At 38.8% G+C, this 16072-nt stretch overlaps 1 protein-coding gene across 5 annotated transcripts in view; it reads right to left on the bottom strand.

Moving 5' to 3' along the window:
* Window positions 1–16072, bottom strand: part of LOC145355416 (SRSF protein kinase 2-like) — a 200694-nt gene that overhangs the window by 72220 nt on the left and 112402 nt on the right. For all 5 annotated transcript variants that reach the window (XM_080207494.1, XM_080207495.1, XM_080207491.1 and 2 more), the window contains exon 4: window positions 12114–12222. In XM_080207494.1, the coding sequence (XP_080063620.1) occupies window positions 12114–12222 (109 nt within the window). The remainder of the gene's footprint in view (window positions 1–12113; window positions 12223–16072) is intronic.

Below are 16072 nucleotides of genomic sequence, written 5' to 3' on the forward strand. Positions count from 1 at the left end.
GGAGGGAGTGCAGAGGAGGTTTACTAGGCTGATACTGGAGTTGAGGGGGTTGAGCTATGAGGAGAGGCTGAATAAACTAGGCTTGTACTCGTTAGAGTTTAGAAGAATGAGGGGAGATCTCATTGAGACGTATAAGATGATGAATGGGATGGATAGGATAGAGGTGGAGAGACTCTTCCCGCTCAAAAAAGACAGTAGGACTAGGGGGCACAGCCTCAAGATAAAGGGGGGGGCGGTTTAGAACGGAGTTGAGGAGGAACTTCTTCACTCAAAGGGTGCTGAATCTCTGGAATTCTCTGCCCGTTGAAGTGGTGGAGGCTGCCTCGCTAAATATTTTTAAGATGCGGGTTGATGGGTTTTTGATAAGAAAGGGGATTAAGGGTTATGGGGAGAGGGCGGGAAGGTGGAACTGAGCCGCGACAGATCAGCCATGATCTTATTGAATGGCGGGGCAGGCTCGAAGGGCTGGATGGCCTACTCCTGCTCCTATTTCTTATGTTATGTTCTTATTATGTTAAACTTGGAGTACTGTGTACAGTTCTCGTCACCCTATTATTGAAAGGACATTATTAATCTAGAAAAAGAGTGCAGAAAAGATTTACTAGGATGTGACCGGGTTTGAGTTATAAGGAGGCTGGATAGACTTGGACTTGTTTCCTCTGGAGCGTAGAAGGCTGAGGGGTGATCTTATAGAGGTCTATATAATGAGGGGCATAGATCAGCTAGATGGTCAATATCTTTTCCCAAAGGTGGGGGAGTCTAAAACTAGAGGGTACAGGTTCAAGGTGAGAAGGGAGAGGTACAAAAGTGTCCAGACGGACAGTTTTTTCACAGAAGGTGGAGAGTGTCTGGAACAAGCTGCCAGGGTAGTAGTAGAGGTGGGCACAATTTTGTCTTTTAAAAAGCATTTAGAAAGATAGTTACATGGGTAAGATAGGTATAGAGGGATATGGGCCAAATGCAGGCAATTGGGACTAACTTTGGGGTTTAAAAAAAGGTGGCATGGACAAAAGTTGGGCTGAAGGGTCTGTTTCCATGCAGTACCTTTATGACTCTATGACACTGCTTTTTCTCCATGATCCACTTGCATTGTGTATTCTCTTAATAATTCCTTTCTTATTCTCGAGGTAGCCAGTGCATCTGCTGCAGCAGATGCACCAACAAGATCACTTCCAGCATGACCCAAGATTTCAACCTAGCTCTTCTGCAATTTCTTATACGCATGCTGTCGCATAGAGACATAATCCACATGTATGAGGTCAGCTTTCTTCTGCACGTCACTGATGTCCATCTTTAACTGTGACACAACTCTTGGCAGATGAACACAAACATCAAGTTGTGGCTGAACTTACATCTCCACAAATCAAACTCTGACAGGCCAAAACCAATCAATTTTGTACTCCACAAATTTCCACATGTTAGTTCCCAATTTTATCTCTCTTCATGCTCACCACCCTGAACCCAACAGCACAAACTTTTGGTGCCGAGCAGTAATAAAGAGAGCTTCAAATTTCACACATCTTCAGTCCAAAATCCTCAGTCATATTTGTCACCTCCAAGCTTAATTTTTTTTTAATGTTCTCTCTGTCAGCTTCTCAAGTTCCACCCTATACAAATTCCACCTCATTCAGAATTCCAATGCCTACATTCTAATCTAAACTGAAGACTGATCACCAATCACCTGCCCCCACTGTCCTTCACTAGCTCACCATCTGCTAATACAATTATTTCAAAATTCTTTTATGGCCTTACTCCATCCTGTGAAGACCATAATCAGCCAGCTCCACATACTCCGTAGTTCATATCCTCCATATTAGAGATTGGCGTATCATGTGCCCTTCCTCTACTGTCCTTATCTGCAGATCCTTTAGCTATCATGGATTTATTTTCTGGAATTCTTTCCAAATATATCTCAATCTTCAAAAGTCTTTGCTAATCTATCTCTTCAATCTTGTTTTTGGTTGCCTGCCAAGTTCTGTTTCAAAATTCCTGCCCCCAGAGCGATTTAGAATAAAGAAAGCAGCAGGGTCTGAGGGAACAGGGAAGCTATTACAAATCAGGTAGGACTGAAAGGAGATGCAAAGTCTTTTGTGAACATACAATTAAACAAATTTTGTCGGGGTCAGTTAAAATGCGAGTGTGATCGGGGCTAATAGCATGTAAACACCACCACTTGCGAATGCCCCTCCCAGGTGCACACTATTCTGATTTGGAACCACAAACACCTTCACTGTCGCTAGGTCAAAATCCTGGAACTCCTTCCCTAACAACACCTACAACATATGAACTGTAGCAGTTCAAGAAGGCAGGTTATCATCATCTTCTCAAGGGCAATTAGGGGTGGGCAATAAATGGGGAGGAAACTGGAGTACCCGGAGGAAACCCACGCAGACACGAGGAGAACGTGTAAACTCCACACAGATAGTGACCTGAGCCGGGAATCAAACCCAGGACCCTGGAGCTGTGAAGCAGCAGTGCTAACCACTGTGCTACCGTGCCGCCCAAGGCATCCCATGAATGAATAAAAAGGGTAAAGTTTTCTTTTAAGTTTACTCTTAGGAGATGGATGATATGGTCTCACCTATTGTCCATCCTTATTTCCCAATAAAGGTGAAATTTTTCTTTTTAAAATTTTAATTTTCAACTGAAATTAATGACAAAATTTTGGCTTTGAGTTTTGTCAAAGAAACCAGAGGTGCTGTGTCTGTCTGTAAAGAGAAGCAGTCGTTAAATGTCAGATTTGTCTGACATGAAGCTTTAAGAATTTAATCTTCAGTTATTTTCAGATTTGCTTTATTGGCTTTTATTTGTTATTTTCAGGGAAAAAAAACAAAATTTCTCATTGGAAGAAGTAAATCATTATTCTACATCAAGTCCTACTGAGCCACAGATTGTATACAGTGGAATTTAACAAATTACACATTTTCACAATGCAGAAATGTAGTTGGAAGCATATTCAAACTGTTGGGGTAAAAAAATCCATTTAAACCTGGGCTTATGTGACAAATTTGAGGCCTTGTAGTAACAGAAGTTTTTTTTTCAATTTTAGTTACTGTCAAAAATTGTTGGGAAAAATACCTTTCAATTTATATTTTGAGTGGCTCATTTGCCCATAATTTTTTTCTCATCATGAAATATTGACATGCAACTGAACATTTCACCCATTATAAGTATTGACATGAAATGTTTTAATAATAAATCATGATACTGGGATGTAAAGTTTACAGTTAGGAAGCATTGACCGTAGGTAAGATTTTTGATATCTTGCAAATGAACAGATACAAAATGGAGAACTATTTCTTCACTGAAGTGCACATGCAATCAACATATACAAGTATTTTCATTTGGGATGCATAAAAGATTATGTAGGTCAGGAATTTTTATTAGAAAAAGAAAAACCTCTGAGCAATGCAGACATGCTTACTGGTTTAGATGGAGTTAAGTCACAGTGGCTATAGCCAAGTTTTAAATTTTCTCTAGCAAGCATTTATATATTTAGTTGCAGTTCATGAGACAAACCTGATGGATTCAGATTAATCAAAAGAAATCTTTTCAATAGATGGAAAACCAACCTTTAAAGATATTTACACCAAAAATAAAGTAGCAGCCACTTCCAAAATGTATGACTGCTATAGACAGACAAACAAATAAAGGTTTTAAACTTGAATGAAGTAGCAAAAAAATCAGTCTTTAGAAGAGAGCTGAACAAGTTGAAGAGTGAAATAAAGAAACAGAATAGAATAAAAATGGATATTCAACTTATTAAATTTTAATGTCAAATTGTATCTTAGGGACATTACAGTATTAGGCTACTTCAAATATCACAATCGATGATTTACATCTTAAATATTGGAAAGGCATAAAAGGATTGATGAAAGAAAACTGTTTGCTTTATTGAACCAGCTCAATCAACAGACATGTTCCATTTCAACAAACATGATCAAATTCAAAATTATTTGTGAGATCTGAAAACAAACAAAACCACCAAAAAAATGCAAATGCAAAACTTTTCCCAGAAACTGGAGCATAATCAAACAAAAGGGCAACAATATTAATGTGTTATTTGTTGTCAATTTGTTTTGCATATGGTTTCAGCAAGACAGGAACATATCAATAATTGATTATTTATGCACATGTAAATATATTAACTTCAAATCAGTTATAAAACAAATATTCTTTCAAATAAAGAATAACAAAGATAATGTATAGATGAAAGTTGAGGCAAATCCAAATACATTAACTTCTACAGTACTCTGCTTCTAATATTTGCTCAATGAACCTGATAAATGGCAAAGCAGATTTGAAAATTCTTCTTCAAAATATACTTCATGTTCCTTAAACCGTACATCTAGACAACAATCTGGATTGCTGGAAGATGACAATTTGCTTCTTGGATTTCTAATTTCAGCTTGCTGGCAGCCTTTGATTAAATTCAAAGATATTCTACTAGACTGGGGCTATACACAACTAATATGTCAAATACAAATGTAAACTTTCCCTCAACAGCTAAAGCAGTGTGCATTCTGCCATGTCACCGACAAGAGGTAGAAAAAAAGCCTGATGAAAAGAAGGCATGGAGTCCCTTGTGATTAATTTTCCTATCAGATTGCTAAATTTACCCAGGAGATAGCAAGAATAAATAGTCTGTTCTCTTATGGAAACATGATGTTTACCATGCTGTTAAATTATTCAGCAATTTCAAACAGAGATGGGCAGAGATGAGTCTTAAGCCTTGTGAGCCAGAACACTACAAATATACCACCTTAACATGTAATACATGACAGTTGGACAAAAAGACTGAAATTATAAATACCATAGGAATAGACAACTCTTATTACAAAAGCCAAAATGAAAATAATTTACATAATATTAATCACATAAAAGAATGTCCTGAATTTTGGATGCTAAGGAGGGTGGAAGAGAGAAGTAGACATTGAATGCAAGCTATAAGTATGAGGTGGAAATATAGATTACTAACACAATTGAAGAAATAAGATGAAAGATTGGTGCACTTATGGAGGTGCTACTTTTCAGATGAGCTGTTATAGAATGATAACAGGAGGAGGAGCCATTTGGCCTGTTGCATCCATACCAAATCTCTGCAAAAACAATTTAGCTGGTCCCACTTTCTTGCTTTTTCCTTGTAGCCCTACCAACTTTCCTTCTTCAGATACTTGACTCATTCCCGTTTGAAAGCTACGTGCAAATCTGCCTCCATCATTCTCCCAAGCAGTGCTAGATATGAATCACTCGTCATAAAAAAGATTTTACCTGTGTTGGCTTTGGTTCTTTTGTCAACCATTTAAAATCTGTATTCGCTGGTTCTCGATCCTTTTGTAAATGGAAACAATTTCTTTCTATCTTGTCACCTAGATCCATCACGACCTTGATCGTCAAGGGCAGGATGTTCCATGCCGCCCTTGACATGTTTTGCAGCTGTGGAGGAAACCTGACACTGGCTGTTGTCAATGGAGTTTCCCACTGGGGAATTCCCTAATGGGAAAACCACTGGTGAAGGCTTGCTGTCAGTGGGTTTGGAAGATCCCGCCAGTGAGAACAGCTGGAAAATTCTGACCCAAATCTCCTCTCAGCCTCCTTCTCTCTAGAGAGAATAACCATAGTTTCTCCAATCTATACACACAACTAAAATCCCTGATCATTGGAAAGATTCACTTAATTTCTTTTCTGCACCCTCTCCAAAACCTTCACACCCTTTCTAAAGAGTTGTACCCAAAACTGGCAGTTGAAGCTGAACCAGTTGTTTTGCAAAAGTTCATTATAATTTTCTTGCTTTTGTACTTTACATCCAGGATTTTATATGCCTTTCAAATCATTTTCTTAATCTTTCATATCACCTTTAATGATTTGTACACATATACTCCCGAGGTCTCTTGTTCTTAAGAGAACTGTACCCTTTATGCCTCTCTTCATTCATCCTGTCAAAATGTATTACTTCAAGCTTCTCTACATTTAATTTCATCTGTCACATGTCTGTCCACTCACCAGCTTGTCTATGTCGCCTTGAGGTTTCCTATTATCCTTGTCACAATTGACAATACTTGCAAGTTCTGTCATTGCAAGCTTTGAAATTTGCTCTACATTCCAAGCTTGAGTTATTTATATACCCTTTGAAACCCCAATGTAAACTTTCCAACTGTCCAATTGTCACTGTCATTTCCGGTCACTTAGTCAACTTCATATCCAGGTTGACAGTATCCCATTTATTCCACGGGCTTCAACATTGCTGGCATCGTTGTGGCATTTTGTCAAAAGCCTTCTGAATGTCCATATACATCATACTAACTAGGTTACGCTCATCAATGCTCTGTTACCTCATTTAAATTCAATCAAGTTAGTTACACAGAATTTGCCTTTCACAAATCCATGTGGCTTTCCTTAATTAATCTACACTTCAAGTGAGTGTTACTTTTGTCCTGGTTTATCATTTCTTAAAGCTTTTCCATCACCAAAGGTTAAATTGATTGGCCTGTAGTTTTGGGGTTTTTCCTTCAAGCAAATTCACATCTGCTCTAGTCATGCGAAAAAAATCTCTCAGCATTTTTCAATGAGGCTCAGGGAGTCCAAAATTGTCATCTTTTTGTCCACAAAACCATCAATTTAAACATATATTTAACACTGTTACAACTCGGATCCCAACAAATGAGCCATGCATCCCACCAATCTGAGCTGGGATTTCAGCTCTCATTGGATGAAAATCAAAGAACTCCAATCAAAATTAAAGCCAAATATGAATTGAAAATGTAATTTGAAGTTAGGCAAATAAGTAGCAAAGTTAATTAAAAACAAATTTTGGAAGTACTCAGCTGTTCTGATAACTCTGTTTCTCTCTCCACAGAAGCTAACACTTTGAGTCCAATATGATTCTTCTTCTTCTGCCAAATTTGCTGAGTATTTCCAGGATGCTCTGGTTTATTTCAGATTTCCAGTATCTGCAGGATTGTATTTTATTTAGGTAACATAGCAAATTGCTTTTGCATGAGAATTCTGGAGAGAAGGAACATAATGGACAATTGATCAATTTCCATTGATAAGTACGGGATTATTATTAACTAAGCAGAATTGGCTTGGCAGGTAAAGTGTTGTAGCTGTATGATGTGGGAGCTGGCAGATCCCATTGCGAGCTGTAGTGATCACATCTGCAGCAAGTGCTGGTTGCTCTAAGGACTTTGGCTCAGAATTGATGAGCTGAAATCTGAGCTTCAGACGCAGTGGCACATCCAGGAAGGAGAGAATTACCTGGACACTCTGATTCAGGAGGTGGTCACACCCTGTAGATTAAGTACCTCTAATTTGGTCAGTGGTCAGGGACAGCAGGGTGTGACTGTAAGTGAGGCAAGTAGAGGGAACCTCAGCTCTTGACCTTGTCCAAAAGCTATGAGGAATTTGCTTCCTGTATGGATGAGGAAAAGACTGTAGGGAGGATGAGCTAGCTGACCGCTGCACCATGGTACAGACGCTATTCAAGAAGTGGGAGCAAAAAGACACGTGGTAGTTGTAGGGGATTCTATAACTAAAATAATTGATAGCGTCCTTTGTAAGCAGGGTCAGAGTCCTGCAACGTATGTTACCTGAACAGTGCCAGAGTTAGGGACATCTCAGACCAGCTTGAAAGGATATTAGAATAGGAGTCAGAGGATCCAGTTGTTGTGGTCCACACTGGGACAAATAACATAGACAAGACTGGAAAAGAGGACCTATTTGGGGATTATCAGGCACTAGGAACTAAATTAAAGAACAGGTTCTCAAGAGTTATAATCTCTGGATTACTACCTAAGTCACATGCGAATTGGCACAGGGATGAGAAAATTAGGGAAGTAAACACATGACTAAAGAAGTCATGAGGGGTTCCATTTGATGGGGCACTGGTATTACTATTGGAACAGGAGGCATCATGTAAGTTTGGGATGGTCTTCACCTGAACTGATCTGGGACCAGTGTTCGAGTGAAATGAATAAATAGTGTGATCACAAGGACTTTCAACTAGCAAGTTGGGGAGTGGGTGGGATAAACTACAGGAAGTACAATGGTTAATGGAAAACAAAGCAGCAGGTTAGCATGTGAGGAGAAGGTTCAACAACGTGGAAAACTTTGAAAACTGTTAAAAGGAAGAACTCAGGAGATGTTATTAATGAAGTGTTAGGATTCAAAAAAGGTATAAAAACTAGCATAAGGGCCCTTTACCTAAATGCTCGTAGTATTCAAAACAAGCGAAATGAGTTGACGGGACAAATAATCGTGAACAAGTATGATTTAGCGACCTTTATAGAGATATGGTGGTTATGACTGGGAGTTAAATATCCAGGGGTATCAGACTATTCAGGACAGACAGGAAGGTAAGGATTTTTAAGGATGACATTAGGGCATTAGTGAGGGATGATTTGATTCGAGGGAGAAAAAGATTGAATCTATTTGGGTGGAAATCAGAAATAGTAAGGAGAAAAAGTCTCTGATAGGCTTGGTCAATAGCCCAGCAAATAATATCATGATGGGACGTACAATAAACAAAGAAATAACTGATGCATGTAAAAATAGTACGGCAACTATCATGGAGGATTTTAATCTACATGTTGATTGGTTGGTCAAGGCAGCCTTGAGGACTTCGTAGAATGTGTCCATGAAAGTTTCCTTGAACAGTATGTAATGGAACCTACGAGGGAGCAAGCTATCCTAGATCTGGTCCTGTGTACTGAGACAGGAATGATTAATGATCTCACAGTTATGGATCCTCTCGGAAAGAGCAATCACAATATGGTTGAATTTAAAATACAGATGGAAGCGGGGGAAGATAAAATCCAATATCAGTGTCTTGTGCTTAAAGAAAGACAACTACAATGGGATGAGGGAGGAGTTTGCTACGGTAGATTGGGAGCAAAAACTTTATGGGGGGAGCAATTGAGGAACAGTGGAGGACTTCTAAAGTGATTTTTCACAGTGCTTAGCAAAAGTATATACTCGTGAAAAGGAAGGACTACAGGAAAAGGGATAATCAGCCATGGATATCAACGGAAATAAAGGAGGGTATCAAATTGAAAGAAAATGCATACGAAGTGGCAAAGATTAGTAGGAAACTAAAGGTCAACGGAACACCACAAAAAATAGCTTTATATAAAGAAAAGTAAGGTACATTATGAGAGTAGACTAGCTCAGAATATAAAAACAGATTGCAGAAATTTTTATAAATATATAAAATGAAAGACAGTGGCTAAAGTAAACATTGGTCCTTTAGGGTATGAGAAGGGGGATGTAATGACCAGAAATGTTAAAATGGCCAAGGCATTGAACAGATATTTTGAGTCGGTCTTCACAGCGGAAGACACAAATAACATGCCAAAAACTGATGATAGGAAGGCCATGGCAGTTGAGGACCTAGAAACCATCATTTTCACTAAAGTAGTAGTGCTGGGCAAGCTAATGGGGCTAAAGGTAAGCAAGTCTCCTAGTCCCGATGGAATGCATCCCAGGGTACTAAAGGAAGCGATGGGGGAAATAGCAAATGCACTCGTGGTAATTTACCAAAATTCACTATATTCTGGGGCAGTTCCAGCAGATTGGAAAATAGCATATGTGACACCACTGTTTTAAAAAAGGTGGACAAAAGGCAGGTAACTACAGGCTGGTTAGCTTAACTTCTGTAGCAGGGAAATACTTGAATCTATCGTCAAGGAAGAAATAGCAAGACATCTGGATAGAAATTGTTCCATTAGGCAGATGCTGCATAAGTTCATCAAAGGCAGGTTGTGTTAAACTAGTTAACAGAAATTCTTTGAGAACGTTACAAGCACAGTAGACAATGGGGCATTGGTGGATGTGGTGTATCTGGATTTCAAAAAGGCATTCGGCAAAGTGCCGCACAAAAAGCTGCTGCATAATATAAAGATACATGGCATTACAGGTAATGTATTGGCAAGGAAAGAGGATTAATTAATGAACAAAGCAGAAAGTGGGGATAAATGGTTGGCAGTGACCAGTGGCGTGCCTCAGAATTCAGTCTGGGAATGCAATTGTTTACAATTTACACAGATGATTTGGAGTTGTGGATCAAATATAGCGTATCAAAGTTCGCAGATGACACAAAGATGAGTGGTAGAGCAAAGTGTGCAGAGACATATAGATATTTGAAGTGAGGGGGCAAGGGTCTGGCAGATGGAGTATAATGTTGGTAAATGTCTGGTCACCCATTTTGGCAGGAATAACAGCAAAATGGACAATTATTTAAATGGTAAAAAATTGTAGCATGCTGCTATGCAGAGGGACCTGGGTGTCCTTGTGCACGAATCGCAAAAAGTTGGTTCGCAGGTAATTAAAGCAGCTAATGGAATTTTGTCCTTCTGTACGAGAGAGATGGAGTTAAAAACAGGGAGGTTATGTTGCAGCTGTATGAGGTGCTGGTGAGGTCACACCTCAAGTATCGTATGCAGTTTTGGTCTCTTTAGTTGAGAAAGCACGCACTAGCACTGGAGGGGCTGCAAAGGAGATTCACTAGGTTAATTCCGGAGTTCAGGTGGTTGGCTTATGAGGAGAGACTAAGTAGACTGGGCCTATAGTCATTGGAATTTAGAAGAATGAGGGGGGATCTTATAGAAACATATAAGATTATGAAGGGAATAGATAAGATAGAATAGGGAGGTTGTTTCCACTGGCAGGTGAAACTAGAATTAAGGAGTATAGCCTCAAAATAAGGGGGAGCAGATTTAAGATCAAGTTGAGGAATTCCCTACCCAGTGAAGCAGTTGAGACTACCTCGTTGAATATTTTTAAGGCAATGATAGATACATTTTTGAACAGTAAAGGAATTAAGGATTATGATGAGTGGGTGAGTAAATGGAGCTGAGTCCCTGAAAAGATCAGCAGACTCGACAACCAGATGGCCTACTCCTCTCCTAGTTCTTAATTATCCAGAGGCAGTTGAATGCACAGCTGAAGATTTCCCATATAATGTGGAAGATGCTATGGAAGAATTTGATAACAAAGACATAGATCTTGAAGTTGATTTCCTGGCACTAATAAAGCCAGTGAAGCTACACCAAGAATGGATGTCCTAAATTGCTCGCAGCTAATAAAGTACTTTTGAAGTGTAGAGCAAGGTCCCCAAAACAGCAGATCAATGACCAGTTAAAGCTTTTGGTTGATGAATAAATGTTAGCCAGGACACACAAAGATTCCCTGCTCATCAGTTAAAAACAAAACCTACAGTCACCTTCAATGACTAAAGCAGATGTGGACTTAGTTTAATAGCTTATTTGAACAACAGAACCTCTGAAGGTGCAGTGTTTCCTCAGCACCAAGCTGACATTTTATGCTCAAGTCTTTGAAGTGTGGTTTGAACCCGTGTCCTCATGACTCAATTTCACTACTACTGACTGATGACTGAGAGCTGGCAGAGTAACATGTATGGATTTTCTGCATGAAATGATGCAGGCTGATAATTCGAGATTTGATGTCAATAGGCAACAGCTCAAAAGTTAGTGGTGATGGCAGAGGATAGAATTGGGCATCACTGGCACACACGTTACCTCACATTTGCTTGTGGGCAATGATGGCATGTGAGAGAGGACCAAAGATGGAATTGTGGGCCATAAAAGCATAGGAAACAAACATATTTTAAAAGGTGTCAACATGTGTTGTGACAATTATGAGTGAAACCATGTAATAGTAGAACAGTGATGAGTCATGGCAGGGAAAGGGCAGATTAAATTGAAAGCAATCGGTGTTGACAGCAGGTATCAAGGAAGATTTTGAGTCATGGCCACTCATACAGGATTGGGCCAGGGGTGACTTTAATCAGAGCAAATCTCCATTCTGGAGCTAAGTGAAAAACAAGTAGATACTTCAGTGATAACAATGTGCTCAATGACCTATAAAAAAAAGTTACAACACAATAAGTAATAGTTTAATGATTGTAGATAAAATTAACTGTCAACTCCCACAATACAGTAGCATCTTGACTGTCCAAGATCCCTGGCTCAGGCTTTGTTCCGTTTTTGTCCCCGCACACTGTTCCCACATATCCTCTACTCTCAAAAAAAGTGCTAAGACTCTGAATTCACATCAACTAAATGAATATCAATAACATATCAAAAATGTTCACTTACTGAATGTCCCAGCACAGCCATACTGTAGAAAAATGCCCCCATCCTAGCTTCCTAATTACATGATATCGTGCATTAAACAGGTCCCCTATTTTCACAGCATGGTAGCCACCTGAAAGACAAGCAAGGAAAAGAATAACTCTTCAGTGGCAAAGCCATTATTTTTCTTAAAAGGTATAGTGGAGATATAGGATTGTCCAAAATTGTAAGAGCAGCCATGAACTTGAAAATGCAAAATCTCACGTTGAAAGCAAAAGAACATTTTAATAAAGCAAATATTCGCAATCCAAAATCATAGCATTCATGAGTAAAACCAAGTTATATTTTGTATTCTTTGAAGCACATGACCATATAAATGAGACACAGTAGGGGAAGTGGAGCTGAGGTAGATGAACCAAGATCTTTCTGAATGACATGCAGGCTTGAGGTATCCTGTCGTCTCCTCCTGCTCTTATTTCTTATGTTTACATATGCCTGAACAGCTGTAGTTTGAAACTAAGTTTTCTAATAAAGTTATGTACCAGACTTTGATAATATAGAATGATTACCAATTGACTCTCAAATGCAAGAGTTTACATGAATAGTTGAGTCAGAATGATTATATTTTTTCTGAGAATAAAAGCATAAAATGGGCCTGAATAAATTCTTGTATTTTCTCAAGAATCCTTTGAAAATAAGTATATACTATATCTTATTTTTCAATTTTTAAATACAAACTCCTTCACATACCATACAAAGCTCAGGATCAATGCAGGCTAAAGGTCTCTTGAACACACATTTATTAACATAAGCATCACAGAAATGGATATGCTTTCTCTCTGACACTGACACCCTAGATCACGCAAGGATGTCACACCATGGCAAAAGCATTACTTTTCCAGGAGAATGACAAGAAACTAGAAAGGCAAAGCTTAAACTTTCAATAATTAACCACAGAGAACAAAATATCACAATACAGGCAAAGTACACCAGCTTAGTTTCTTTATCTCGCTTGTATTGTTTGTTACTAGAATGTAAAAAGTAGCTTGGTCAAATACATTAGGAATGCACATCCTTCACACAAAGATAAAAGCAAATTACTGTGGATGCTGGAATCTGAAAAAAACAAAAATGCTTGAAAATCTCAGCAGTTCTGACAGCACCTGTGGGAGAGAACAGAGTTAACCTTTAAGTCCGGATGACTCCTTGTCAGAGCATTCAGACTTAACAGTCATCCAGATTCTCTCTCTATGGATGCTATAAGACCTGCTGAGATTTTCCAGCATTTTCTGTTTTAGTTGTGTGACACGTTTTTCACAAGGTGACAACACAAATTAATTCTACCAAATGGCAAGTCATGGCACAGTGACACAGTGGTTAGCACTGCTGCCTCACAGAGCCAGGGACCCACATTCGATTCCCGGCTTGGGTCACTGTGGAGTGTGCATGTTCTCTCAGTGTCTGTGTAGGTTTCCTCCCACAGTCCGAAAGACGTGCTGGTTAGGTGCACTGGCCATGCTAAATTCTCCTTCAGTGTACCCAAACAGACACTGGAGTGTGGTGACTGTGAGATTTTCACAGCAATTTCATTGCAGTGTTAATGTAAACCTACGTGCAACACCAAGAAATAAACTTTAACTTTTAGACTTTAAGTCTTCCATAGAAGAAATATGCAATCAGTACTACACAATAAATTATCAAAATTTTTGAAAGTGTTATCTTCACATGGGATCAAGGTAGCCCATGTAAATGGCAAATGATGTTCTCTTGGCAAAAAAAAATCAGCCGTTTAAAATGCATGACAAAAGTTATTTAGCAAGTGCTTGCTTAAAACTTTGGTTCAGAAGGCACTTATTATGTCAGATGGCAACAATTGTTTAGTTTCATAAGCTAATTCCAGCAATCAACACTCAGTTTTACCTCTGAAAGATCAGAAAAATGTTATAGTCCTGATCTCAAAAAACAGGTGGGTTTTCTTAACCACTGGAATTTTTACAAAATTACTTAAAATACTGACCATAACCAAGGCAACAAGAAGATCAAATTTCGATTCCGCAAAGACAATGTGTGATTTTTCTTTAAGATGTTTGGGACTATTTTAAATGTTTCTTCATCAACTATGAAATTCTGAATTGAACAAACTTTCAAACTGGAAGATCGTATGAAGAACATTGTATTAGTTTTTGCATACCGGCTTATTCAGTTTTATTTCAGATTGATACTGAAATTGTTTATGGTCCACAACTGTTAATGAGCCAAGCAAAGCCTGAATCAGGAAGTGTCAGTTAAATAGTTAATTTAATGCCAATTAGAAAACAAACTAAAGAGAGGGAAAGAAATGTGGGGGTTAACAGAAAAAGGTAAAGAGACAAAAAGATAAAGTTTTTTAAAAATCATCAACAATAATTAAAATTTAAAGGAATGAGACTCCATTTCTACAAGTTTATTTTCATGACCTTCCACAAATTTGAATAATGAGTCAATCAGTGAAATACTGTTAGAGCAAAGACTCAGGGAACATGGTGGTACAATGGTTAGCACTGATGCCTCAAACACCAGGACCCAGGTCCAATTCTGGCCTTGGGTGACTCTCTGTGTGGAACAAGAACAAAGAACGGTACAGCAGAGGAACAGGCCCTTCGGCCCACGAAACCTGCACTGGTTACATTTACCTATCTGGACCAACTGCTTCTATCCCTCTATTCCCCGTTTGTTCATATGTCTATCAAGGTAAGTCTTAAATGCTGCAAATGTAACTATGTCAACCACTCACTTAACAGCGCATTCCAGCCCCCACCACCCTCTGTGTAAAAAAACTTCCTCGGCACATCTCCACCGAACCTTTCTCCCCTTATCTTGAACTTGTACCCCCTTGTAATTGTCATTTCTGCCCTGGGAAAAAGTTTCCAACTGTTCGCCCTATCTACACCTCTCATAATTGTATAAACTTCTATCAGGTCACTTTTCAGCCTCCATCCTTCCAGGGAAAAAGAATCCCAGTTTATTCAATCTCTCCTTATAGTTAATACCCTCCATACCAGACAACATCCTGGTAAACTTTTTCTGTACTCTCTCCAAAGCACCCACATTCTTCTGGTAGTGTGGTGACTAGAATTGGACACAGTATTCCAAATATAGCCTAACCAATGTTTTATACAACTGCAACATAATTCATCAACAGCAAACTTGAGTTTGCATGTTCTCCATGTTCTGCATAGATTTCCTCCGGGTGCACTGGTTTTCTCCCACAGTCCTAGTACGTGCAGGATTGGGTGGGTTGGCTATGCTAAATTGCCCCAACGATGTGTAGGTTAGGGGGATTAGCCATGGTAAATGTGTGGAGATATGGGATGGGTGGGCATGGACATGGCTCAGATGCACTGTTGGGAGAGTCAGTGCAGACTCGGTGGGTGATTAGCTTCTTTCCAAGGCAATATTTCTCCCTCTACCATTAGAGGGTATCTCTCTAATAAGCAGATTATTATCTCTTCATTAATTAATCTGCTGCTTGTGGCACTTTGCTATAAGCAAATTGTCTAATTACCCAATTAATTACTAATTAAGGGTTATGGTGGGTAAGTGGACCTGAATCCACAGAAAGATCAGTCATGATCTTATTGAATGGTGGAGCAGGCTCGAGGGGCCAGATGGCCTACTCCTGCTCCTAGTTCTTATCATCTTACCTGTACGATCTATTTACTCAACACTGATTACACCTTAGAAGTAATCAATAGATGTCAATGTCTGTGACATGCCAATGTCAATTTAAGTTTCTTCATAATCCTAGCCTTACTACTTGTGATATGTGAACAAGTTAAATAACAAAAGGCATTTTATACATCATGTCTGTGAAAGCCTTGTAGTTTAAGTACGTACTTTTCAGGAAATATAAATTGAGAGTTTTCCCAGTAGTATGTAATTTGTTATATGACCATATATCAAATCTGTGAAATAGTACCAAGTTCATATTTTATAATGCTCAC

Source organism: Carcharhinus amblyrhynchos, chromosome 19, assembly GCF_965287045.1.
Source record: "Carcharhinus amblyrhynchos chromosome 19, sCarAmb.v2.hapA, whole genome shotgun sequence".
Classification (NCBI taxonomy): domain Eukaryota; kingdom Metazoa; phylum Chordata; class Chondrichthyes; order Carcharhiniformes; family Carcharhinidae; genus Carcharhinus; species Carcharhinus amblyrhynchos.